Source organism: Dunckerocampus dactyliophorus, chromosome 9 (assembly GCF_027744805.1).
Source record: "Dunckerocampus dactyliophorus isolate RoL2022-P2 chromosome 9, RoL_Ddac_1.1, whole genome shotgun sequence".
Lineage (NCBI taxonomy): Eukaryota > Metazoa > Chordata > Actinopteri > Syngnathiformes > Syngnathidae > Dunckerocampus > Dunckerocampus dactyliophorus.
In genome coordinates this window covers 3946787-3971072 of record NC_072827.1, presented here as the reverse complement: position 1 = coordinate 3971072, position 24286 = coordinate 3946787, and the positions used below count along the sequence as shown (strand labels likewise).

At 44.6% G+C, this 24286-nt stretch overlaps 1 protein-coding gene across 1 annotated transcript; it reads left to right on the top strand.

The window, feature by feature from the left end:
• Positions 1 to 910: 910 nt before the first annotated feature.
• On the top strand, positions 911 to 24012 carry LOC129187498 (zinc finger E-box-binding homeobox 2-like). Its single transcript, XM_054786910.1, has 8 exons — positions 911 to 1174; positions 10771 to 10944; positions 11023 to 11172; positions 11233 to 11438; positions 11650 to 11752; positions 14405 to 16158; positions 16451 to 16616; positions 18361 to 24012. Exons 1-8 carry the CDS (start codon positions 1117 to 1119, stop codon positions 18843 to 18845), a joined length of 3096 nt encoding a protein of 1031 aa, XP_054642885.1. The 5' UTR covers positions 911 to 1116; the 3' UTR covers positions 18846 to 24012.
• Positions 24013 to 24286: the final 274 nt, after the last annotated feature.

The following is a 24286-nucleotide window of genomic DNA, read 5'->3' as shown; positions in this document are numbered from 1 at the left end:
CCTAGTCCCTGCTAGTCACTTCTTGTAACTCCTAGTCATCGTCAGTCCCTGCTAGTCACTTATTGTAACTCCTAGTCCCAGTTTGTCACTGTCAGTCCCTGCTAGTCACTTCTTGTAACTCCTAGTCCCTGCCTTTCGCTATCAGTCCCTGCTAGTCATTCCTAGTCCCTTCTAGTCACTTCTTGTAACTCCTAGTTCCAGCTTGTCACTGTCAGTCCCTGCTAGTCACTCCTAGTCTCTGGTAATCAATTCTTGAAACTCCTCGTCGCTGTAAGTCACTTGTAACTGCTAGTCACTTTCAGTTCCTGCTAGTCACTCCTAGTCCCCGCTAGTCATTTTTTGTAACTCCTAGTCCCTGCTAGTCGCTTGTAGTCACTGCTAGTCACCGTCAGTCCCTGCTAGTCACTTCTTGTAACTCCTAGTCCCAGCTTGTCACTGTCAGTCCCTGCTGGTCACTTGTAGTCCAGCTAGTCACTGCTAGTCACTTCTTGTAACTCCTAGTCCATGCTAGTCCCTGCTGGTGTGTTCCAGCGTGCGGTGGGTCTTGTCAGGTCCTTCCTGGCGTCGTTATGACAACCACTTATCTGAACTCTTCCAACCGCCAGCAGGAAGTAGAAAATGGCCGACGTTTGACACACTGTCACTCAACTGACAGCTGACAAGTCACCAGTGGCGTGTGACATGAAGACGAAAGAAAACGCTTCCTGTTATGTTACAAAATAAAAGTACGTAAAAAAAGACGTTGGAGGAGACCAAGGCGGGAAAAGAATGGCACTTGAAGGGACCATGTGACTTCTGCTCCTGTCAAGAACGATCCTCAGTGGCGTGACGTCACTAAAGTTTCTTGGAGGTGTGTGACGTCACAAACAACAAGCGTCCATCAAAGTGTGTGTGTGTGTGTGTGTGCGTGTGCGTGTGTCCGCCCTCTTTGGCGTGTGTGTGTGTGTGTTTGTGTGTGTCGGGCTGCTCTCAGTCATCAGACGGCGTGGACACGTGCGGGTGAGCGCGCGCTCTCCTCTTGCCAAAAAGTGGATGCGTGGTACCGGTGGACAAAAAGTGGATGGTACCGGTGGACTTGACGGTGTGCGAGCGTGCGTGTGAACACGGTGAGGGGTCATGGAGGAGCGTGCGCGCTTCAAGAGGAGAAAACAAGCGAACCCGCGCAGGAAGAACGGTAAGAAACATGACGCGCACGCACAAACCGTCCAGCCAACAAGACGGCACCGGACCATGTTTGGACCATGGTTCCTGCATCTGGAACCATGTGGGCCATGGCCAGGTCCATCATGACCCACAATCTTGCTACTCTTTTCCTGACTTTGTCACTAAGTCTGCTGTTCAAATCAATATTCAGTATGCATCTTTTTCGAGCGCAATACATTCAAATAAATATCATTCATCTTTTGTTTCATACTGTTCATCTACTGTGAAATATTAAATATTAAGTATTCATTCACATTTTAATACATTCAAATATTCACTTTTATTTTACGTGTTAAAATAAGTCTTCATCTTTTATTTCGTGCTGTTATTCTAGTATTTCAATAAGTATTCATCTTTTATTTCCTAATTAATAAATACTAATCTTATTTCTAATACTTAATAAATATTCATTTTTACTTCATAATGTTCATATATTCACATGCATGTACTTTTGTATTTGCTAGTAGTGGAATATGAATGAATATTCATGTGTGGTTGTTGTGATGTATTTACTGTATATTGAAGAGGAAGTCTATGCTATTACTGTATTAATACACTCATGGAAGAAATGATGAGAGCGCCCTTGTTTCTTCAGTTGATTGATCCATTGAATGCCTGCTACAGTACAACTAAAGGTACATTTGGTTGGACATTCCATAATAAGAGCTGATATCTAGCAACTTCCATGCTTTTCTGGATGATAACCAACATCGCTTAAGTTCTTAGATGACCAGCTATAGCATTGTACCACCAAAAAATGGAACTCTTATGCTCTACTTTTGTTGCCGCTGTTATATTTGTCAAAGAAAGGTACCCTTTGTTGTATCAGGCATTGAAAGTGAAGAAAGAAGGCTGTTCCATGCCTGTATGTGGTATATACAGTACTGCATGTGGATGTGTACATATACGTGGATGTGTACATATACTGTATACTGTTTGTGTTGTGTCCGTCTACATGAGGTTTATTCATTATTCATGAACTTCCTGTCACACTTACTGTGTGTGTGTGGGGGGGGTGTTAAAAGTTGGACAAAGGTCTGACATGTACGAGGATGTGAAGGTGCCGATAGTCACATGACCTCAGCCTCCATCGCCATAACACCCAAATGACTGGGCTTGCAGTGGAGACTGGATGTCAAGTCAAAGGTCATCACAGACACCGTTGACATTCATTGTAGCCCCGCCCTCAAAGACACATTTGATTGGCCCAGCTCCTCCGGCAAGGTCACGCACACACACGCACACACACAAACACGCGGAACAATCAATAGCAAATGGCTGGATGAAGGTGTGGGGACATCTGCACGTCCAGACCTTCCCCTCTCTGTCCCACAGCACCAAGCCCCTCCCACTTTTAAGTCCACTTTACACTGCTGTAGTCCACTTTGGTCCAAGTTAGTCCACTTTATTCTGCTGTAGTCCACTTTAGTCCAAGTTAGTCCACTTTATTCTGCTGTAGTCCACTTTACTCCAAGTTAGTTTATTCTACTGTAGTCCACCTTAGTCCACTTTATTCTGCTGTAGTCCACCTTAGTCCGCCTTAGTCCAAGTTAGTCCACTTTATTCTGCTGTAGTCCACTTTAGTCCAGGTTAGTCCACTTTATTCTGCTGTAGTCCACTTTAGTCCACTTTATTCTGCTGTAGTCCACTTTAGTCCAAGTTAGTCCACTTTACTCTGCTGTAGTCCACCTTAGTCCACTTTACCCTGCCGTAGTCCACTTTAGTCCATGGTAGTCCACTTTATTCTGTTGTAGTCCACTTTAGTCCACTTTATTCTGCTGTAGTCCACTTTAGTCCAAGTTAGTCCACTTTACACTGCTGTAGTGAACCTTAGTCCACTTTATTCTGCTGTAGTCCACTTTAGTAGTCAAAGTTAGTCCACTTTATTCTGCTGTAGTCCACCTTAGTCCACCTTAGTCCAAGTTACTCCACTTTATTCTGCTGTAGTCCACCTTAGTCCACTTTATTCTGCTGTAGTCCACTTTAGTCCAGGTTAGTCCACTTTATTCTGCTGTAGTCCACTTTAGTCCAAGTTAGTCCACTCTATTCTGCTGTAGTCCACCTTAGTCCACTTTATTCTGCTGTAGTCCACTTTAGTTCAAGTTAGTCCACTTTACTCTGCTGTAGTCCACCTTAGTCCACTTTACCCTGCCGTAGTCCACTTTAGTCCAAGTTAGTCCACTTTATTCTGCTGTAGTCCACCTTAGTCCAAGTTAGTCCACTTTATTCTGCTGTAGTCCACTTTAGTAGTCAAAGTTAGTCCACTTTATTCTGCTGTAGTCCACCTTAGTCCACTTTATTCTGCTGTAGTCCACTTTAGTCAGGTTAGTCCACTTTATTCTGCTGTAGTCCACTTTAGTCCAAGTTAGTCCACTCTATTCTGCTGTAGTCCACCTTAGTCCACTTTATTCTGCTGTAGTCCACTTTAGTTCAAGTTAGTCCACTTTACTCTGCTGTAGTCCACCTTAGTCCACTTTACCCTGCCGTAGTCCACTTTAGTCCAAGTTAGTCCACTTTATTCTACTGTAGTCCACCTTAGTCCAAGTTAGTCCACTTTATTCTGCTGTAGTCCACTTTAGTAGTCAAAGTTAGTCCACTTTATTCTGCTGTAGTCCACTTCAGTCCAGGTTAGTCCACTTTATTCTGCTGTAGTCCACTTTAGTTCAAGTTAGTCCACTTTACTCTGCTGTAGTCCACCTTAGTCCACTTTACTCTGCCGTAGTCCACTTTAGTCCAAGTTAGTCCACTTTATTCTACTGTAGTCCACCTTAGTCCAAGTTAGTCCACTTTATTCTGCTGTAGTCCACTTTAGTAGTCAAAGTTAGTCCACTTTATTCTGCTGTAGTCCACTTTAGTCCAGGTTAGTCCACTTTATTCTGCTGTAGTCCACTTTAGTCCAGGTTAGTCCACTTTATTCTGCTGTAGTCCACTTTAGTCCAAGTTAGTCCACTTTATTCTGCTGTAGTCCACCTCAGTCCACTTTACCCTGCCGTAGTCCACTTTAGTCCAAGTTAGTCCACTTTATCCTGCTGTAGTCCACTTTAGTCCAGGTTAGTCCTCTTTATTCTGCTGTAGTCCACTTTAGTCCAAGTTAGTCCACTTTACTGTGCCGTAGTCCACTTTAGTCCATGATAGTCCAATTTATTCTGCTGTAGTCCACTTTAGTAGTCAAAGTTAGTCCACTTTATTCTGCTGTAGTCCACTTTAGTCCAAGTTAGTCCACTTTACTCTGCTGTAGTCCACTTTAGTAGTCAAAGTTAGTCCACTTTATTCTGCTGTAGTCCACTTCAGTCCAGGTTAGTCCACTTTATTCTGCTGTAGTCCACTTTAGTTCAAGTTAGTCCACTTTACTCTGCTGTAGTCCACCTTAGTCCACTTTACCCTGCCGTAGTACACTTTAGTCCAAGTTAGTCCACTTTATTCTACTGTAGTCCACCTTAGTCCATGATAGTCCAATTTATTCTGCTGTAGTCCACTTTAGTAGTCAAAGTTAGTCCACTTTATTCTGCTGTAGTCCACTTTAGTCCAGGTTAGTCCACTTTATTCTGCTGTAGTCCACTTTAGTCCAGGTTAGTCCACTTTATTCTGCTGTAGTCCACTTTAGTCCAAGTTAGTCCACTTTATTCTGCTGTAGTCCACTTTAGTCCAGGTTAGTCCTCTTTATTCTGCTGTAGTCCACTTTAGTCCAAGTTAGTCCACTTTACTGTGCCGTAGTCCACTTTAGTCCATGATAGTCCAATTTATTCTGCTGTAGTCCACTTTAGTAGTCAAAGTTAGTCCACTTTATTCTGCTGTAGTCCACTTTAGTCCAAGTTAGTCCACTTTACTCTGCTGTAGTCCACCTTAGTCCACTTTACTCTGCCGTAGTCCACTTTAGTCCATGGTAGTCCACTTTATTCTGGCATAGTCCACTTTAGTCCAAGTTAGTCCACTTTATTCTACTGTAGTCCACCTTAGTCCATGATAGTCCAATTTATTCTGCTGTAGTCCACTTTAGTAGTCAAAGTTAGTCCACTTTATTCTGCTGTAGTCCACTTTAGTCCAGGTTAGTCCACTTTATTCTGCTGTAGTCCACTTTAGTCCAAGTTAGTCCACTTTACTCTGCTGTAGTCCACTTTAGTAGTCAAAGTTAGTCCACTTTATTCTGCTGTAGTCCACTTCAGTCCAGGTTAGTCCACTTTATTCTGCTGTAGTCCACTTTAGTTCAAGTTAGTCCACTTTACTCTGCTGTAGTCCACCTTAGTCCACTTTACCCTGCCGTAGTCCACTTTAGTCCAAGTTAGTCCACTTTATTCTACTGTAGTCCACCTTAGTCCATGATAGTCCAATTTATTCTGCTGTAGTCCACTTTAGTAGTCAAAGTTAGTCCACTTTATTCTGCTGTAGTCCACTTTAGTCCAAGTTAGTCCACTTTACTCTGCTGTAGTCCACTTTAGTAGTCAAAGTTAGTCCACTTTATTCTGCTGTAGTCCACTTTAGTTCAAGTTAGTCCACTTTACTCTGCTGTAGTCCACCTTAGTCCACTTTACCCTGCCGTAGTCCACTTTAGTCCAAGTTAGTCCACTTTATTCTACTGTAGTCCACCTTAGTCCATGATAGTCCAATTTATTCTGCTGTAGTCCACTTTAGTAGTCAAAGTTAGTCCACTTTATTCTGCTGTAGTCCACTTTAGTCCAGGTTAGTCCACTTTATTCTGCTGTAGTCCACTTTAGTCCAAGTTAGTCCACTTTATTCTGCTGTAGTCCACTTTAGTCCAGGTTAGTCCTCTTTATTCTGCTGTAGTCCACTTTAGTCCAAGTTAGTCCACTTTACTGTGCCGTAGTCCACTTTAGTCCATGATAGTCCAATTTATTCTGCTGTAGTCCACTTTAGTAGTCAAAGTTAGTCCACTTTATTCTGCTGTAGTCCACTTTCGTCCAAGTTAGTCCACTTTACTCTGCTGTAGTCCACCTTAGTCCACTTTACTCTGCCGTAGTCCACTTTAGTCCATGGTAGTCCACTTTATTCTGCCGTAGTCCACTTTAGTCCAAGTTAGTCCACTTTACTGTGCTGTAGTCCAAGGTAGTCCAGTCTACTCTGCCATAGTCCACTTTAGTTCACTTTGAAAAGCCGTCGTTATCCATGCAAATCTAAATAATATCAAATCCATACGGGGGGGTGGGGGGGGGGTCGCTTTTGTGTAGCATGTCAAACATGGTTAGCATTCATTCTTCCTCCATAATCCCCCCCCCCCCCCCAAAAAAAAATACACACTCATGGGGGTTGGTGGGTTTAGTCCACTGCTGTGCATTTCCCCCACTTCTCCACCCCACACACACCCCTGGCCTCATTGTTGCCCCCCCAAACTAGAAGGTGCTTGTATGTCAGAGTGGAGCACGCTGTGTAGCGCTGTCACTCAAACAATGAGCTGATTGTTGATGTCCCGCCCCCTCCTCCATTGGTGCTTTTGTCACACAACAAGACGTCTCAGTGTGTCCACAGGTTGTCCCTGTGGGACAAGGTCCACATTTGTGATGACACGTGTTGGGGGTGTGGCGATGGCGATGGTGATGATGTGATGGGCGTTTTGGGGTCAGTCAATAAGTCGCTCAGCGTGTGACAACGAGGTCACTGCAGACTGAAATGTACGCAACACTTTTGCAAGGTTAGCATGATAGTGCTTTGTCATCACGCTAACAGTTCATGCTACAAGGCTACATGCTAAGCACGTGGAGCATAAGCACTATGCTAACATGGTGCTAATGTGAAACACGAGGACGCCTCACAGCCATTTTTTGTTGTGTTGGGATTGTCATGGGGGTGGGGGCGAAGCTCCTGAGATGGTCAGACCCCGCCCCCATGCCTCAAATCAGTCTGGGAAAAGATGACCCAGTGGACACGGTCTGCCCCACAGCCCTGGGACATGGCAACTGGGGGTGGGTGGGTGCGGTACGTGTGTCCTGAGACTGGGATGACATCTGAAGCTAAAGGCTAATGCTAGTCCACGGTCCTCTCTGAAGACACGATCAGGTGAACTTAGACAAGTCCATTTAACCTTTCCACTGGTCTGCTGGTCTTAAACCGGTCCTCTACTTTTAAACCGGTACTCTGGTCTCAAACTGGTCTTCCGGTCATAAAGTTCTACACTGCTGTCCTGGTCTCTGCGGTGGTCATGTTGTGTTCAAGGAGCATGATCAAGTCTTGGTCCTGGTCCTGGCACGGGTGTGGTCCAGTAGGTGGCTTCCTCTTTGTCGTGTGCTGACTCGTGGTTTCACATGGTGTTGTTGCTGTCACATGCGCACACCTTGGCGCTGCCCACTTCCTCCTTTGGACGGCTTTGTGAGGACGAGGACGTGGAGCGTGGGACAAAACTCCTGCTCACCTTTTCACGCCACTCAGGTGCTTTTACTTGCTGACGTGTTTGACGTCCTCATTCAGCGCTCAGACGTGCGCTTCTTGGAAGAGGCGGAGTTGTGGAGCATGTTGGTGTGTAAGCTGTGCTCTGATTGGCTGGTAGGGGTTTAGGCTCCACCTTCTTTCTCTTTTGTCTTGACGGTGAGTTGAGCTCATTATGGGATGTCAAGCAACGTCCACCTGAGGCCTCGTCTGACAGGAAACTGATGACTCTTCAACTTTGTGGACTTCCTGTGTCCGCCTCCTCGTCAGCACTTTCACTTCTGCAAACCTTCTTGGAACCGCATCGTGTCGCTTGTGCGTGCGTGTGATCCTCGTTTGTCATGGTGGCCGCTTTCGATCTCCTGGGACATGTCCACCGTGGTGTTGACATCAACACTTTACTTTCTGGACTTTAATTCGAGTCAGGAACATTTCATGACAAACGTGTCCTTGTGAGCACACACACACACACGCGTGTGCGCACACGCACACACACGCACACACAGAGCATTTTAAGTTGGTGGCAATGAGGGGCTTTAACTGCCACTCTTGTATTGGATGACAGTCAGGAACAGGAAGGAAAGTGATGTGGACAAGACAAGAGACCCTCTGGCGATGATGCAATAGTCAAGACAATGTAGGATATGCTGCTGGATTCATGTGCTGTCCAGAAGACGAGACCTTGTCCAGGTGTCAACATTGGAACCGAAGGACTTGTGTCTCCAAGAGGACACCCGCGAGGTCACGTGGGCATTTTTTCCACGAACTTTGACCTCCGCATTGATTGCTTGTTGAACACGATAGTTGTGTTGAAAGTGTCATGGTGCTAAATGGCGCCACCTTGTGTCTTTATGAGGCAGTGCAAGTAGTGGATGTGCCACAGCCTTCAATGTGTTCACACTGATTACGCGACCAACTTCCTACACACACACACACACACACACACACACCACAGTTGTGTCCTTCCTTTTTTGTTGTGTGGACACTTTGAAGACATTAATTCTTACTCACTTTGTCTCACTGGCTTCCTTAAGTTCTCATGGCACCAAAGAAGCAATAAAACAACAAGCGACTAGTGACTTAATGAAAGGTTTTTGTCATCCCCACCAGTAATCAAATATAAAATAGGAGTGAAATTAAGTTGTGATGATCAAACACCCCCCCCTCCCCCAGCAAGCTTTCTGAACCGCTCGCCGCACAGCCGTGGACGCACAGCAAAGCCAAAAAAAGAGAAATATAATAATAATAATATTGACTGATACAGTGTGATGATTAGTTATTAATACATCGTACATTGTTGCTACATACAGACCCGCTTCCAGACCCGACCGTGATACGTGAATTTCTACCAAGCAGGATTTAATATTAATAAATGGAATAAAAACTGTTGATGACTTTCTAAATATGCTTTTTTTAAACTTTATAGAGCCCCGCAGACATTTAATAATAATATTCTTTTCTTGTATCACATTGCGAAGGCCACGGGATCGCTGGAGCGACATAAGAGATTAGCGTAGCAAGCTACCGAGGTCATTGGTTGACTTCTACAATTTACTTATTCTAAACTTAAGAAAGTGTTTCAAACTTAGTGGGGTTAGAAGGACAATGTAAGAAGCAACAAACTTACCACTTCCACACGACACGGGAGGAGAACTTTTTTGGCACATGTTGGACATGCCATGGCTGACTACACGCACGGTTAAACTAATCTTATCCAATCCGAGGGCATGTAACGTTACTGACACCTGGTGGCCAGAATACCACATATAACTTCTTTTTCAGTATTTTTGGACTAATAATAGTCAGCCATGAAACAGCAGTGATTTATTAAGGACGTTTTGAAAAAAGGCGATAGGTTGAGGGAGCCATGTTGAAAGCGTGATGTAGTGAGGGATGAGGGTATATTAGTTTTTCAGCAATTCCAGAGTAAGGACTGTCGGCTGGTGCTGTATCAGTTCGGGAAGCCATTCATTGAGTATCTGATGTAACACACATAAAAATGTGTGTGTTGTTAGACTGGCAGTGATCAGTGAACAGCCATAGATGGTACAAGACCACGACCGTCCCTCTTTGGCTAGCCTTGAACTTTGCAATGAAAGCCCACATTTTTATGCCATGACTAAATAAATCAGGCTGATTTGGTTGTGTTCCATAGAGGCGTGGCCACAAACACCAGCATCTTTGGCATGCCAATATTCTTGGCCACGAGTGTATATTTGACCAAAGAGTAATAATATGGTTTTCATGCCACCTTGGCTCGCTTTTCCACAGTCAAACGCCATTTGGGTTTGTGACTTTTTGTTTATTTCCATCTGCATCCGTCTGTGTGTTTCCTCCAGTCTGGGTTGAGGAAAGATATTTGGGACAGTTGATGGTAGAAGCACCCTTCGGTAACACACATTTAGACCCAAACTTTCCTTTATCTGAGGCACAAAATCAAAACAACTGTCCTTCAAATGTGCGTACAAACTTCATAAGCAGGAATCCGACACAGCAAATGGCGTCTTTTGGGCTTATTTGTCTGCCACAGTGTTCCTGCAAAAGCTTTCCACACAATAGCAAAAAATACACTCCTGATCCAAATGTGAAGAATTAAGAATGTGCATTTTGCTTGGTTCTAAGCAGAGCTTCAAAATGCAAAAGAAGAAATGAGAGTGAGACAAAAGGTTGGAGGTTGGACGCAGTAAGGCAGTCATTTCAAAACCCTGAAAAACATCCTGAGACTCATAGAACAACAAAGTCAAGTGGTAGACCCAAAAAAAGGAGCCGGAGGATCCCATTGGCTGTCTGTCAAGACACGGGACCATCCTCGGCCCAAATGAAGGTCGTTACTGGTGCCGGGTGCAGTCCCATAACCATCAGACGGCATCTGCCAGAGAAAGATTTTAAAGTTGGGATGTTTTGCCATGAAGTTGTATGACATCCCCGTCAGCAGTGTAGTGCATCAACAGCGACTCACCCCCCCACTTGGTCCCCTAAGTGCAGTTCTGGTCGGACTTCACCAGCATCTTCATTCGGTTTCATTGCAGACCACATGACCTACCATTTAGGGGTCACTCATGGTTAGATAGGGCTAAATGCAAGAAGTAAGCTCCACTTCCTGTCCACACGTTTTCCACTTCCTGTCCATTCCTTGTCCACCAGTATGAGTGATCTGTTGCGATTTTTTTTCCATCACATTTTCTCTTGCAGTGTTGAACGATGAGGAGAGCGGCCTCAGTCGTGGCAGCAGAGGAGGAGGAGGCAGCGAGGAAGACGAGACACCGGACGCATCTCCCCGGGTTGGCCACGCCCTTCTGCTCGATGACGGGTCAGAGGTCAGCCGCAGCTGGAGGCTCGGTGACGGCACGGAGCATTTTGTCAGCGGTAAATATCCACGTCAACGCCTGTGCTAGCTGTACACGTGTCGTACGTCTTCACGTGTCATACTTCACTACTTCCCAGGACGTCCGGCGGACGAGAGCCTCTGTCACCCGGCGACCATCGCCGAGTACCTCGAGCGCAGCGACACTGCAATCATTTACCCAGAAGCCCCCGAGGAGCTGACGCCGCTGAGCACGCCTGAGGGCGCCAGTCACGACGAAGGCGAACACGGTGAGCAAAGTCTCCGAGGCCGCTGCCGTCGTGACCTCTCACCCTTCTGTCTCGCCACAGATCTGGCCGCCAGCGACTCGGCCGGGCTGCTCACGTGCCCCTTCTGCGAGCGCGGCTACAAGCGCGTGGCGCCCCTCAAGGAGCACATCAGGTTTCGCCACCGGAAGGGGGCGGAGCTCTTTGCCTGTCGACTGTGTGCTGACACCTTCAGCGAGCGTGCGCAGCTGCAGCGTCACATGACCGCTCACCAGCCTATCCCGGAGAAGGTCAGCTTTGACTTTACCATTTACTGCGGTTGTACATGCTCATATTCATGTACAGATTCACTCAGATGATATCCCATAATAGTTCTTTGAAAAAAAAAATGTTTATTTTATTTGTTTATTTTAACATTTATATTTTTTTTTAGGACCGAAGCCACTCGTCACTCTCTGCTCCCCATCCATGACACCACATGCGTCTTCTTTCTGTCTGCAGATTCTCAACGATGTCGCCGGAAACCGAAAGTTCAAGTGTAGCGAATGTGGAAAAGCCTTTAAGTACAAGCATCACCTGAAGGAACACCTGCGCATCCACAGCGGTGAGTCCGGGCATCCTTTGGCCTCGCCTGACTGGAGAACTTACTTGTTGTCATGCATTCCTTTGAACAGATGTATTTGTCAACCCGTTCTTGTCCTAGAATATTGATTTTGTCATGTTCAGCAGCCTCAGTGTCACATCCAAATATTTTTTTTTAGCACAAATGTAAGAACAGGTTTAGAACAGGTTTAGTCTAAACTGTAGGAAGTGTAGTCCAAAAGGTTGCAGGTTTAATTTAGTTTAGTTTATTTGAACATGAAGGTTCCAATGGAATACATCTCATGAATCATTTCACACGTCCACATGTCCAAAAGGAGTAGGAAGAAGCAAAGCTTATTTAATCCTACCCCCCATCTATTCTACATCTAGTACAGTACATGTAGTTCACTTCCTGCATTCCATCTCATATTTTATGTGATAATCAGAATAATACATAATCCATATCGGTAAGTCCCAAAAAATAAGTAAATAAGTAATAATAGTAATGATAAGTGATAATAAATAAATAATTAGATAAATATGAGTAAAGAATTTTTTTTTTCTTTAAACAAAACAAAACAAAAAATAACAAGCATGACAGAACAATCATCGTAATGATCAAGACTCTTCTGCTTTGTATTTAGCAAACATCAACTGCTTGTGTTGTTTTTTGAATTTGCTCATCTCTGTACATTGTTTGAGTTCCTTACTCAATCCGTTCCATAATTTAATTCCACACACGGAAATGCTGTGGGTTTTCAGTGTAGTTCTCACGTATAAATGTTTTAAGTTTAATTTTCCTCTAAGATCATATTTCTCCTCTCTGATTGAGAAATACTTTATGAGGTTTTTGGGTAACGAGTTGTTATTAACTTCATGCATTATTCTAGCGGTTTGAAAGTTTACTAAATCTGCAAATTTTAATATGTGATTTTAAAAATAGAGGGTTTGTATGTTCTCTATACTTGGCATTATGAATGATCCTCACCATCTTTTTTGCAGTACAGTGAGTGAGTGAAGATTACTTTTATAATTATTACCCATTTCTCCACACAATACGTTAGATATGCTAATACTAAGGAACAGTACAGCGTGTGGAGTGATTTTTGATCAAGAACATATTTTGCTTTATTCAATATAGAGATATTTCTCGCCACCTTTTGTTATATATATTTAATATGAGATTTCCAACTCATTTTTTCATCTATTATAACCCCAAGGAATTTATATTCTTCCACTTTTTTCAATATCCACTCCATTAATTTGTATTCGGTCACACGTCTCCCTTCTGCTATTTCCAAATAGCATTATTTTAGTTTTACTTAAATTCAGGGATAATCTGTTCCTGTCAAACCATGTCTTTAATATGACCTTTTCATCCTTGACCTTTTTAATGAGTTCTTGTGTGCTTTCACCAGAACAAAAAGCGGTGGTATCATCCACGAATAAAACCAATTTTGAGTCCTTAGTTACGTTACAAATGTCATTGATATACAAATTAAATAGTTTTGGTCCCAGTATGGACCCCTGGGGTACTCCACACATGGTGTGTAAACTCCCAGATGTATATTCTCCTAGCTTTACAAATTGTGTCCTCTTTGCTAGGTAGCTTTTAACCCAATTCAAGACTAAACCTCTAATTCCGTACCTTTCTAATTTTGATATTAAAATATTGTGATTAATTGTATCGAAAGCTTTTGTCAGATCCATGAATACAGCTGCTGCACATCTTCTGTTGTCTATGGCAGTAGTGATTTCCTCCGTGATTTCCATCAGTGCCATAGAAGTTGAAATGTATCCATACTGACTGCTAGCGAGTAATTCATTCTTATTAATACATTTGTTCAACCTGTTATTAAATAGCTTCTCCACAATTTTAGAGAATTGTGGTAACAAGGAAACTGGCCCGATAGTTTGTAAATTGGTGTTTGTCTCCTTTTTTGAAAATTGGAACCACCTTGGCTGGTTTCATTTTGCTTGGAAATATTCCAGTCTGAAATGATAAGTTACTAATATATGTTAACGGGTCTGCGACCTCATTGATGACCCTTTTAATTGTTTCCATTTCGATTCCATGACAATCAGTTGATGTTTTTGCCTTAAAATGTTTAACAATGTCAGTAATCTCCTTTTTGGTTCCAACAGTGAGAAACATAGAATTAAGATTCCTATCAATGATATCATTCCATTCATCAATTGTGTCTTGCTTTGGAATTTCTTCTTCCAGTTTTGGTCCAATATTTACAAAGTAATCGTTAAAAATTTCAACTACCTCATTCATGTCATTCCTGTTAGTGTTTCCAACCATGAAATAGTGAGGATAGTCTGCTTTCTTAATGTTGTTCTTTATAATACTATTTAAGATGCCCCAAGTTGCTCTCATGTTATTTTTGTTCTTATCAAGTACATGACTATAATATAATCTTGCACGCTCTCAAGATAGTTGTCAGCTTATTTTTGTAAGACTTATACTTTTGTTCTGCTTCTTTAGTCTGTTGGATGATGAATTAAAATCTCAAATGTAGGAAGTGGAGTCCAAAAGGTTGCAGGTTTAGAAAGTGTAGTCAAAGGGAAAGGAGGTGTAGTCCAAAAGATGTGAGGCTTAGTCCAAAAGGTAGAGGTCTGCCCTGGAGTGAGGCATCCTTTAACAGAACGTTTTAATGCTGGCTTCCAGGTGAAAAACCTTACGAGTGCTCCAACTGCAAGAAGCGCTTCTCCCACTCGGGCTCTTACAGTTCCCACATCAGCAGCAAGAAATGCATCGGACTGCTTGTTCTCAACGGGCGGGCACAAAACAAGGCTGGCTCCTCTCCAAAATGCTCAACCTCATCCTCCGATAGCCCCGCCCTTGCACATCTCCGCCACAAGCTGGAAAATGGCCAACTACACCAGCAAAATCGTCTTGACAAGTCAGAGGTGATGGACATGCATGAGTACAGGCTTCTGATGGCCTCTCAACATAGGTTTGGGGGATCTGATGTTTATTCAAACAGCTTTCGAGAAAACCCCATGAGCATCCAGTCCTCCTCACATAGCCCCCTTCAACCTCTGGCAGGATTAGGCATGGACTTGCTTCTACCAGGTACCCTTGGGAGCCTGAATGATGTGCAGAAGGTCCTTCAGATGGTGGACAGCACAATGTGCAGGCAAAACATGGACAAGAACCCAGAGCAGGTCTCCAAGCTCAGAGCCTACATGAAGGAGATTGGGGCCCAGATGGAGGAGCAGATCATTCAGCAGGCTGAGGACCCAAGCAGCCCCATTAAGAGCATCATTGACTACACCCTGGAAATGGTTAGTGAGGCAAAGAGTGTGATGGATGACTCCAGGCTACAACTGGAAACCGTCATGAAGCAGCAGACAAACCAGACCAAGGAGCTGGGCAGCAAAGAGCAATCCTCCAACAGCCAGAACCGTCCAGTTCCATACTCTTGCCATTTCTGCAAGGAGACCTTCCCAGGACCCATTCCACTGCATCAGCACGAGCGTTACCTTTGCAAAATGAATGAAGAGATCCAAGCAGTCCTGCAGCCAGCCCAGCCCATCCTGAGCAGCCATCAAGGGCTGGAGTCCTCAGAATGGCTGTTGGCCAAGAAGGAGCACAGCACCAGCCCCATCAACCCTTTCAAAGATCACGTTTCGGTTCTGAATGCGTATTTGGCCACGAACACTGAGCCCAACTCAGATGAACTTCTCAAGATTTCACTTGCTGTAGGCCTTCCTCAAGAGTCTGTCAAGGACTGGTTCAGTCGGTGGAAGAAGCCGCCACCGCCTCCCGAGGACAACGGGTCAGACCCACAGCATATCTTGGGACACTCACCGATGTCACTTCCTGTTGCAGAGTTGACAAACACTGATGTATTCCCCAGACAGTTTACAGCCGGCAGGACAGGGGATAGGACACCGGATGCTCTGGACCACAACAGTCCTTTGCCCCTCAACCTGTCCTCTACTCCCTCCAAACATTCCCAGAGTAGCTCGTACACGCCAAACAGCTTTGTCTTGGACGAAGTTCATGGCGACACCCCACTGGATCTCTCTGTGCCAAAGCACCTGACACATGCCTTGATCAAGCAAACCAGACCCAACCAGTTCAGCATGGAACCTGAAAGTGAGCCAGATGTCCCAGGCAAGATATTGGGACCCGATGCCAAGAAAGAGGTCCTGGGCTCTGATCTCCATCAGATTGAAAAAAGTGCAAGTCCGATCTTTGGGATAAATGCCTTTACCGCAGGTCCAGTCTACACCTCCCTGCCGGCGCACGGAGCTTTCCCTCCCCCAACGTTCATGTCTCCCACCCAGGCCACCTACCCGGTCCTCGACTCCATGAGCTTCCTGCCCCAGATGGCGTACACCTATGCTAGCAGGGTGGCCACATTTGCTGACACGCAGCAGACGAGTAAAAAACCACAGAAAACAAGCTTCCAGGTAAGAATGTGGAGTTTTAGACTTGTTGACCAAGTGTGTGAGAAAGTTTGTTGAGTCAATCACAGATTGTGCTGCAGGAAGGGGATGTTGGGGTGGGGGGGTGGGTGGGGGGGTTGACATCTAAGCTGTGTCCAGACTTGGGATCATGGCGGTGGGGGGTGTGTGGGAGGCATGCCAGAAGGTGTCTCTCCATTAACAGGTGTGAGATTATCCGGCTGTAGTGAGACAATGCCGTGTGTGTGTGTGTGTGTGTGTGTGTGTGTGTGTGTGTGTGTGTGTGTGTGTGTGTCAGGGGGTGCTGCTGGACGGGGCAGTGGACTGTCTTTCAGGTCTGGACCAGCTGACAGATAGCGAGTTGAAGATGAAGAAGACAGACAGCGGTATGTACGCGTGCGACTTGTGCGACAAAACATTCCAGAAGACCAGTTCCCTCCTAAGACACAAATACGAGCACACAGGTATTATCTATATTTCACATGACGCCCCCTCCCCCATACGGTGGATGTAAAATGTTACTACGTCCTTTTAAAGGTCTGTTCCTTGTCCCTCTGCCTCCCCTTGTTCTACACCAGGGGTCACCAACGTTTTTCCTTGCGAGAGCTACTTTTAGAAAATGAAAATGGCCACGAGCTACTCATTTTTGTAGAAATGATTTTTATACTGTACCTAATTTCAACTCAAACAGATCAAATATGCTTGTTTTACCAAAACATTCACAAAATGCTGGTATCCACAACTCACATTTTATGTTTCAGAATACTTTTCTTTCTAGTGTTCTGACATTATTAACTGAAAACCTGAATGAAAAGCAGGCCTGCGGGCGCCTCATGTGGTCGTGGGGGGCTACCTGGTTGGTGACCCCTGCTCTACACTATATAGGCAAAGGTATTTGGACACGGCTCGGAGTCAATCAACCAGAAGGAAGCACTGAGTTCCCTTTTGCTATGATGCCAAGGCCTGTCACCATAACGAATTTTGCTGGTCAATAATTGGGCTACAAATTATCGTCGATAATCGGTTGCATTGCCATTTTTGAGACCATTTTTTCATGAATTATATGGCATAATATAAGCCGGTGTGTCTGACTAACTGTGACGGGTTTTATCTGTGTTTTATCTGTGGCCGTCTGTGCGAAACAAGAGTACAGGGGGGTCATACAAACCGTGTCCTTCTTACCTGGCTGGCGTGCCAGAGTTCTTGCTGCGGGAGAAGCCGTTGCGTCCCAGGAAAACATAGACACGGGGGGACACGAGTACAAAGCCTGGCTGGCACTTTCTCCCGAGGTGGTGCGCTTCCCACATAATGTTCCACAGGACTACAAGGATTGTTTTCGCCGCTTCGTCTCTCGGCTTGGTTGTGCTCTCCTTTTTCCTCGTCACTACTCACTACTTCCAAACAAGTGCGACATATCGGTTTGCCGGTGTTCATGCGCTCACCTTGTTCATTATGTTTAAAACATAAATACGCCCACACTGGGGATGTCGCGTATGCTGGCTCACCAGGCTAACTTTCTAGCACTGTGTGCTCTGTATCAACTCACTAGTAGCCCCGCCTCCACAAAGAGGTTGAATGAGAGGACAGGAGGGTTCACTCTCTCCGTTCAATCCACTATAGAACCCATGCGCACAGACAGATGCAGAGTGAACCCTCCTGTCATCCAGCCTGTGTGGCACAGAGAAACACACGCGCACGTGTGACTCATAATTATCCACCTGGTGTTTTTTATCGTTCGATTCATCGATTTATTGATTATCGTGACAGGCCCAGTGATGCCACAAATAAACACAAAATAGGGCCGATACTGCAAAATGCAATACAAAAAAATCAGTCAAATCATGAAAATTAGTCCCGTCAAATAGGTTAGTCTTAATCCTTCCCATACAAGAGCGCAAACATCCGTATAAGAAGAAAGTCAAGTATTCAGCACGTGTCACATGAAGCATTAGACTAGTAGAAGTATTACACCCCCCCACACACCAATAGCGATACCAACATCTGTAGTTGGTGTCCTATCTAGTATACGTTTTACATCCACTGTGATCGCCCCAGCTTGATTGTTGTTTTGTGTAAGCATTTACTTGACCAACAGAATACTTTGTCTTTCATGTGGTCCTGTGTGACAAGGGAGTGGTTGGATGCTTGTGCTGTTTGGATGACCAGCGTGCTGATGAGAACCTTGTGTCCATCTGGGTGTGTCTGCAGGCAAACGTCCTCACCAGTGTCAGATCTGCAAGAAGGCCTTCAAACACAAACATCATCTGATTGAGCACTCGCGTCTGCACTCGGGGGAAAAACCCTACCAGTGCGACAAGTGTGGCAAGCGCTTCTCACACTCAGGCTCATACTCGCAGCACATGAACCACCGCTACTCCTACTGCAAGAGGGAGGCCGAGGAGCGCCAGGCCGCCCAGAAAGAAGCAGGGGACCCGGGCTCGGAGGTTCTGATGAGGAGGTCCTTCCTGGAGGGCCCGATGCCTCTTGGATACTCAGAACCGGAGGACCTGCAGGAGGTTGGCGCCACTATGCTGAGGGGCAGTGTGGAGGGAAGGTCAGGGCCAGATGGACACGACGGTTCTTTTGGGGAGGAGGAGGAGGTCCAGATGGATTCTGCAAGCGACTCCAATGAGGACAAAGTCCAGCGTTCCCTTGAGGGGTACACTGGCGAGATTTTGGACCAGGAAGACTGAGTTTAAACATTTTCCCACCAGTTGGACTTGACACCTCAACACTCGCTGTGTTCTGAAGGATGGCGAATTCCAGCCAGACATCCAGTCCAGTTGACATGAGAGCTGCAGAACCTTCCTTTTATGTCTGCGACCTGCTAAACTCTCTCCGAGCACTTCCTGCTTTTCAGTGGTTGCCAAGCGACTCGTTCACATCCAAGCTAAGATAAGCTAGGCTTGGCTCAGGACATCGATGCTGTGTCTTGGCCTTCCGTCCACATGCAAACGTTGCTTTTTGTCCTTAAAGGCGGAGCGCTTGGAAAAACTTTGTGGCCGTTGAAGGACACAAGCGTCACGACGTCCCGCCCAAGTCAGCCGATGTATCTTTTCCAGGCTTCTAATTGGCCAAAATGTGCGTGCCGGCTGATGAATGTGTTTGAAAATGTTTTGTGTGTGCTTTTGAAAAACGCGTGTTACCCGAAAAGCCATGTGGTGCTACAACGTTGTCTACTTCCTGTTGTTGCGTCACTCCCAAAACATCACAAAGACAAAAAAAAAAGAAAACCTCCATCCGGTCAGTGTTCTTGTTTGACTTTTTTAAAGGTTTTAATTTGTGCAAAGTAACAATGCGATGATAAAAAGCAATAAACTGCAAGGAAATAGTTGATATGAGTCAGCTGGGATAGGCTCCAGCTCACCCCAATGAGGACGAGATGGATGCTAGGAAGTTGTCACTCATGTGACATCACTTGAGATAATGTGCATTTCTTCTTCCATGATGCCATTTTTCTCTCCTTTGTCATTTTCTCACGCTATTTATTTTGCTTTGTAGTGACTTTACGACAGTTAGCTTAGCAGCTTTGAAAAGTAAGCTTTTCTTGATCTTTCTCAAGCTGCTGCGCCTCCCCTGAAGTTTTCTGGCTGACTTTGCCAAGTGCTGGTGTGCACGATTGGAACGTTCAATGAGGAGTGGAAAATTGTTGACTTTTGCTGAGAAGCTTCTTGTAAAAAGTACAGAGAGGAAGAAGTATTCGTACGTTTTTCAAGTAACAAAATAAAGGTGTGCTGTTCTTTGCTTTTCTTGCACTTTTACTGTGTTGTAAAATAACCAAACACTTCCTCGCGCCACTTTTTATCTGTCTACTTTTATCGATGGCTTTTACTCGAGTGTGTTTTCGAAGTAAAGCGGATACTTTTACTGCAGTACGTGCGCAACGAGCATCGGCGCTACTCACTACTTTCGCTTTCGTTTGGCCAGCCAATGAATGTAAGTACTACGGCTTACAGTTAGAAGTACCATGATGCCGTGCACCAATCACGGCTCAGAAGAAGAACGTGCATGATGGGTTGGTTGTGTGAGGCGGCAATACGAACAGGAAGTTACTTTTTTATTCAAGTTGTTTAAGTATGAGTCAACTAGTTGGCACACACCAAACTTGTCTTCCAAACAGTGCTAGCAGTTCATTTAGAGGAAAAGTGCACTTTTTCGCCTATCATCCACAGTCCTTCTGTGAGACATGACCATGCACATGTCTTTCCCTTTTCTGTGCGTTCGAAAGCTATAAAAACAGCTAGCTTGCAGGAGCGAACAATGCACATAACGGGACACACCTATTTCAACTATAAAGCCTTAAAAAATATGGCAACAATGTTGTATTTCCATAAGTGAGCTGTATAGACAGCAACCGACAGTGACATTGTTATTGTAGTCGCCAACGGCAAGAACTATTTTTCTGGCATAGCGACGCAGCGCCTCACGGCACTACCCGGCCGACTCGGAAACAATGCGATAGGACACCAGTGTGTACTGACTAGGAAACAAGAACAGGCGTATGAACAACTAGGAATAGACAACCAAATGACGTGTAATGATAGATCGGTATCAGCCGATTTCCGTGAAAAATCAAGAGATTGACAAATGCCGATAATGTCTTTCCTAGCCGATACCCGTGGCTAGCACTATTGCAGCCCGCAGCGATCCTTTTGTGCAGTGTAGTGTCTTGACCTCCCACAAAACAATAACAATCATGTGTGCCGTGTGGAACTTAACTAACAACACGTGCCACGGAAACTACCTTGCGGGGGTAAGACGTTAAAAAACTTCAATACAGCATTTGAAGAACAAACATTTCATAGCATGGTGAGTTTTGCAGGCGCATATTGTGATCATCGTTCACACGCCAGCTAACGGAGCCATTTGGCTAGCACTCTCCCTAATGTGCGTGACAGTCAGAAGGCTAAGCTAATAACCTGAAAAATAATTGCATTCGTTGGACGAGATGAGCAGCCTTTCTCAGCCGTGGAAGACAGAGTCTCTGGTCACTTACCTGGAAGTTCCAGCAATGTACTCTCACATCCACAGTCTCCTTAAAGAAGGCGTGTCATCCTCTGGAAGTTTCACCATACTGACATATGGTCTCTTCGAAAAGTAAGTTGAATGTTTTTGTCAAAATGACGGTGATTTTATGCTTCCGTTTTTCATATCATATAGCGAGTAGCGGGGGTGCAGCCAGGATGCTGGGTCCCATGAAAAAAATCACCCCTTTATTAATGAATTACTAATTTTACTAGTAATTGCCTATTTTTTGGGTCCCTTGGCAGTCAAGGGACCTTGGAGTTGTCCTGACATTTCCCTTTTATACGACACCACTGGCCAATAGCACTCACAATAAGTCAATTGAACAATGTATAATTAATCCATGTATTCAGTATTGTTATCGGCCGATTTCAGCCCTGGATGATCGGTATCGGGATCGGCAGCATAAAACCCTGATCGGAGCACCCTAATGTTGAACGTATTAGCCCACATTCTATGTTCTGTTTGCACACAGCTGTGTTGTGATGTCATGTGCTATGTGCTCCGTGTATCACCATCAGTATCATGGTGACGGACTCCAGCTGGTCCAGCTGGTCTGGGGCGTCTTTTCCGCTCGATTTTGGGTACGTGGAAAAAAGTTTCTATCACTGCAGGGTTTGTTAGCGCTAACAATTCTTCCTTGGTTGTGATGCAGTCCCTTGAAGCAGTGTCCTCCTTGCCAAACACACCAAGCCTTTCCGTCAATGGTAACACTGCATCCCACTCAGTGCAGCAGAAACACTCGGTTTCTGTCGGCATGGCTCGGCAGGCTCCACATTTACACCACCAAGTCATGCCGGTCCTGACTCTCTCACCCCCATCTGCTCCGACGCTTCTTGCGGGCTCAGCTTCTAAAATTTGTAGCTCATCCTCCGTATATTCAGGCTCAAAAAGACAAGGCTCTGGATTCTCATTTGTCCAAAAGTAGTCGACGGCAGTAAGTCTGCCATGATTAGTAGTAGCCAACAGATACACGCTTTCTATGCTGCTGTTGTTGGTGGAAGTAGCGTTAGTTCCTATCAATACGCCCAGGAAAGAAGTTCTGGTAATGTTTAAAATAGTCAAAACAAGGCAAAATACTGTAAGTATGACATGTTATCATGAATGTACCTGCTACTGCATGCTCACAGCACGGATATAAAACCATAAAACCTTGTTGGAGCTTTTTTAGAGTGTGTCCCATGATGTGAATTGTTCTAAAAACAGTCATGCTAACTGTTTTTAAATCTTTAGAACGCACAGAAACGAAAGTGCACTTTTCCTTCAAGAGAAGTGAAAGTACTTGATTTGACATTTCTTATGTACTGCAGAAGATATATTTGACATGCGTGACTTAAGGCTACATAAATAAGTCAACACTTCACAACACGTCTTTTACTTTTTACTTGCACTTCTACTTCCCATCCTTGGGTTTTGCTGATCATGGAGAACAGGCCGCAGCTACTTTAAGATGTTTACTTCAAGGCGCTGTCCCTCTTTGGCTAGCACATGGTACCAAACGTGGCCACAAAGAAACGAGTGTGCAAATAAACGTTTGTCACAATTCAAAGTTCAACTTTGTAAAACCCAAATACGATGATTGGCGTCGGTGGCTCCCTGGTGGTGACGTACATGTCCGCAGCGCGTACACGTACACAAAAGCCGTCTCACAGAAGCCACCCACCCGCAGGTCGGAGTCATTGTGTGCTTATGACGGGGTCATACACTGAATCACGGCTAATGTGAGTAGCTAAACTTTGCCCAATCACGTCAAACGTAACCGGCGTGTGCATGTGTTATGTGGGGCGTGGCTTGCATATTTGAAAGTCCCCCTACACAGATGAACTCGGTGTGTATATTTCTACTAGTACTAACACTCACACCAGGTGTTCATGATATCGTTTTATCTTGGCTGTGCTCTCTAACCCACTCTTCATCATACAATGTCAAGTCACATTGCTTTGTTTATTTGCTTATTCTTGTTTGTTTATGTCAATGTGATATGGACTAAAGTCAGTAATCCTGTATACTCATATTTATTGGATCTTGCTCATCGATCTCCTACATTATTTTTATGATATCAACTCATGTCTTTTCATCTATTCATTTATGTATATCGCTGAACAAGCTATCAAACATTTTCTTCCAGCTTATAAAAGTGGTAAAGTGGAACATGATGTACTGCTGTGTCCCAAATAAACCCTCCCGTTACCATACTTGCCGTATTATACAATACTTGCATTTTATTGACAAACCCAGGCAGACATAAACACCAAATACAGCGATGGTCATGGCTTCGTTTTATTTGAACATGCATACAAGTTACAATGGTATACATCACGTAGTACAATTCACAGTTCCAAAGTCCAAAAGGAGTAGGAAGAAGCCGAGCTTATTTAATTCTACCCCCCGCATCCGTTTCACATCTGTTTTTCATCTATCATGATCCCCCAAAATGTATTTTCGTTCACCCTTTCAATGTCTACTTCGTCTATTTGTATTTGGTCGTACGTGTCCTTCCTGCTATTACCAATAGCATTATTTTAGATTTACTTGGGTTCGAGGATAATCTGTTTTTATCAAACCGTCTTTTTAATATGGCCAATTCATCTGTGACTTTATTAATTAGCTCTTGTGTGCTTTCCCCAGGTCAAAAGGCAGTAGTATCATCCGCAAATAACACCAACTTTAAGTCTTTTATCACTTTGCAGATGTGACTGATATTCAAGTTGAACAGTTTGGTCCCAGTGTTGACCCCTGGGGTACTCCACACATCATATTTAAACATGCAGATGTGTGTTCTCCTAGCTTCACATATTGCTTCCTGTTAGCTAGCTAGCTATTGACCCAATTCAAAACTAACCCTCTGATTCCGTACCTTTCTAATTTTGTAATTAGGATGTTGTGATTAATTGTATTGAAGGCTTTTCTAAGAGCCATAAATACTGCAGCTGCACACTTCCTGTGGTCGACGGCGTTGGTCAGTAATTTCAATCAGTGCCATGGAGGTTGAAATGTTAGCTCTGGATCCGCAAGTAATTCGTTGTTATTGATGAATTTGTCCAACCTGCTGTTGAATAGCTTCTTGATTATTTTAGAAAATTGTGGTAATAAGGAAACCGGTGGGTAG

Coding starts and splice junctions, on each gene's coding strand:
- LOC129187498 (XM_054786910.1), top strand. CDS start 1,117: ATGGAGGAGCGTGCGCGCTTCAAGAGGAGAAAACAAGCGAACCCGCGC. Junction 1,175..10,770: donor GAACCCGCGCAGGAAGAACG/GTAAGAAACATG, acceptor TTTCTCTTGCAG/TGTTGAACGATGAGGAGAGC. Junction 11,753..14,404: donor ACACCTGCGCATCCACAGCG/GTGAGTCCGGGC, acceptor GCTGGCTTCCAG/GTGAAAAACCTTACGAGTGC.